Source organism: Perkinsus marinus, assembly GCF_000006405.1.
Source record: "Perkinsus marinus ATCC 50983 genomic scaffold scf_1104296953134, whole genome shotgun sequence".
NCBI classification, from domain to species: domain Eukaryota; phylum Perkinsozoa; order Perkinsida; family Perkinsidae; genus Perkinsus; species Perkinsus marinus.
In genome coordinates, this window is record NW_003208597.1 from 1 (window position 1) to 2,524 (window position 2,524).

Below are 2,524 nucleotides of genomic sequence, written 5' to 3' on the forward strand. Positions count from 1 at the left end.
GTCAAAAGAAGTATATGAAGGCTGACCAGCCTATGAGGGTATAGAGAGGCCAGTAGGCCAGAAAATACCCACCATATCTGGTCAGGATTGTCGTTATGATATCGGCACATAGTATCAACAAATAGTAGAGACCTTCATTATCGCGTGACACAAAAAAAAGCAAACGAAGTCCCTTTTTTTTTCTTTTTTTTTTTTATTTTTCTTTTTTTCTTTTTTTTTCTTTTTTTTTTTCAAAACTTGTTCCGACTACGAGTTGGCGGTATGTCACAGCCCTGCTTGACTCGGCGTTCCCACAAGGCCCGATTTTTTGCATCACTACATCTCAGACCCACTTCTCTCATATCGTGTTCCACCAGCTCAATCCATGATGGACGGGGTCTACCGGCTCTTCTGGAATACTTCAAGTGTACTCGTGGGTTCCAGCGGAGGAGTCTGTTGACTACGTGTTCATCAGGTAGTCGTAATAGGTGGCCATACCATCTTAATCTTCTCGCGCGCAAAACATTCTCGCATGAGGGCGAGCGTGTCCTCGCATAGAGATCACGTGATGATAATCTCGTCATTGGGGCCACTCCCAAGACCCGTCTCAGGCATATATGATAGAATGTTTTGTACATCTGCTCTTCTTCTTTGTTGATCGCTAGTGCCTCCGATCCGTAGAAGAGGGAAGCAAAGACTACAGATCTCATAATTATCATTTTCCCCTCGAGTCCGATATCGTGGGATTTCCATATACCACGGAGCTTATGCAAAGATGCACCGGCAATCCGTATTCTGTCTTTCACTGCTCCACGATAGCCAGGCGTATTTGTTACCAAGATTCCCAGTTGACGAAACTTCTTCACTACCTCCACTCGATCAGAGGCGTTTGCCTGTTGAACGCAGTTTATAAGGAGTCTCTTAGTTTTGCAATTGGGTTTCCCAATCCCGAGCGTGAGCCTAGCGGGGCGTGCTTCGGTCTCTAATACCCTAAGAGCTTTTTCGCTTTCTTCGATAGTCTTAGATGGTATAGTGACATCGTCCGCAAAACATAGACATCCGATTGGCTCTTGCAGTATACCTGATCTCACTGCGAAGCGAGTGTATCGGCGGTTGTAGTAGTTCTCCTCTGTCAGCCTGAAGCCATAGCCAGCGGATAAGATACTTTCGCGCAGTATTCGGTCCAGAGATGTAACAAAGATGATCGGGCTCCACACGTCTCCTTGTTTGACCCCAGAGCACAGCTTTATTTCGCATTCGTCACCGTTGAGAGTGAGGGACGCTACTGCATCTTCATAACTCTGATATATGATACGCAAGTACTTTGGATGAAGACCTGCTGCCCGTAAACAATCGATCATATACCGGCGGTCAAGTCTGTCGAATGCTTTCTCCCAGTCCGCCGCGAGTAGACATAAGGACTCACCATGTGCCAAACAACCATCACGCAAGATGTTCGTTGCATGTATAACCTCGGTCGAAGATCGAGATTTCCGGAAACCACACTGCGAATGATGTAGTCGTGAATCAAGGTAACCATCGATTCTGTTCAATATCACTGCTGAGTAAATTTTTGCAGCCGTGACTTGCGCCATAACTGTACGGTATGAGCTTACCTCATCCTGTGATTTTCCAGGTAACTACAACTCATCACTACGTCCAGTAACTACAACTCATGCTCATAATGATCCCTACAATGACTCCGAGGTACAATATGTTGTTCGTAGAAAGGCCTACATGATAAACCGGCATTATTTGGTGAATCAGTGCAAATTTCCACAGTGTGGAAATTTCCACAGTATGGAATCCACACCTATTGCTCCAGTGAGTCATTCCATGATATCATTATCATGTATGAGGAGTACATTCGCGTACAGGTTCATATTCCACCCGAACCATCTATACTCCCAACATCAAATGTTTCTGTAGTTGTTATCCGTTTCACGATCGATTTCATTCATTCCCAAAATTTTCACCTGCAGTGTAGGAGCCGACCCATACTAGGAGTGGCTATGTGTCGACTCTCCATTCTAGGGGCTTCTCTGAGGCTCAACTGAGTCAATAATCACCAATTCATCCGCAGGCTCAACTGAAAAAAAAGGAGCGCCACCGTCTGAGATTCTCAATTCAGATTGCCTCGTTGGCCCATCGCATATCGCAACATGGCCGGACGGGTGTAGTACTTTTATGTAATTGCTCAACGCATAGCAATAGATGCGTTGTTTTCAACTCTTCTAACGGAGTCTCCTTTATGAAATCGGACTTCTTCCATTGCTCGATAGCAGCTTTGAAAATGCCCCTACTAGCCCTACTGGCCATGTGTTTCCGTCGGGAATTCCCCGACCACTCCTCGAACGTGGTACACGGATGAACACAATGAATGATTACGGAGTGAACTAAGCTTTAGCTAGCTGGTAGCTAGCTAGTAGTTAGCATAGCGATCACAGCTAGGGCCTGTTGACTTCTGACAGTTAACCAGTCGAGTTGAGAGCTCACATAGCATTCAGGCAAGGGCTGCAAGTATTAGACATCGCGTTAGTTCGAA

At 45.6% G+C, this 2,524-nt stretch overlaps 1 protein-coding gene across 1 annotated transcript; it reads right to left on the bottom strand.

The window, feature by feature from the left end:
- Nucleotides 1–615: 615 nt before the first annotated feature.
- Pmar_PMAR003896 (conserved hypothetical protein) lies at nucleotides 616–1,574 on the bottom strand (the record flags this gene model as incomplete). Its single annotated transcript, XM_002776613.1, has 1 exon — nucleotides 616–1,574. A coding segment is annotated over one exon (959 nt), but the record flags the coding sequence as incomplete, so codon positions are not given.
- Nucleotides 1,575–2,524: the final 950 nt, after the last annotated feature.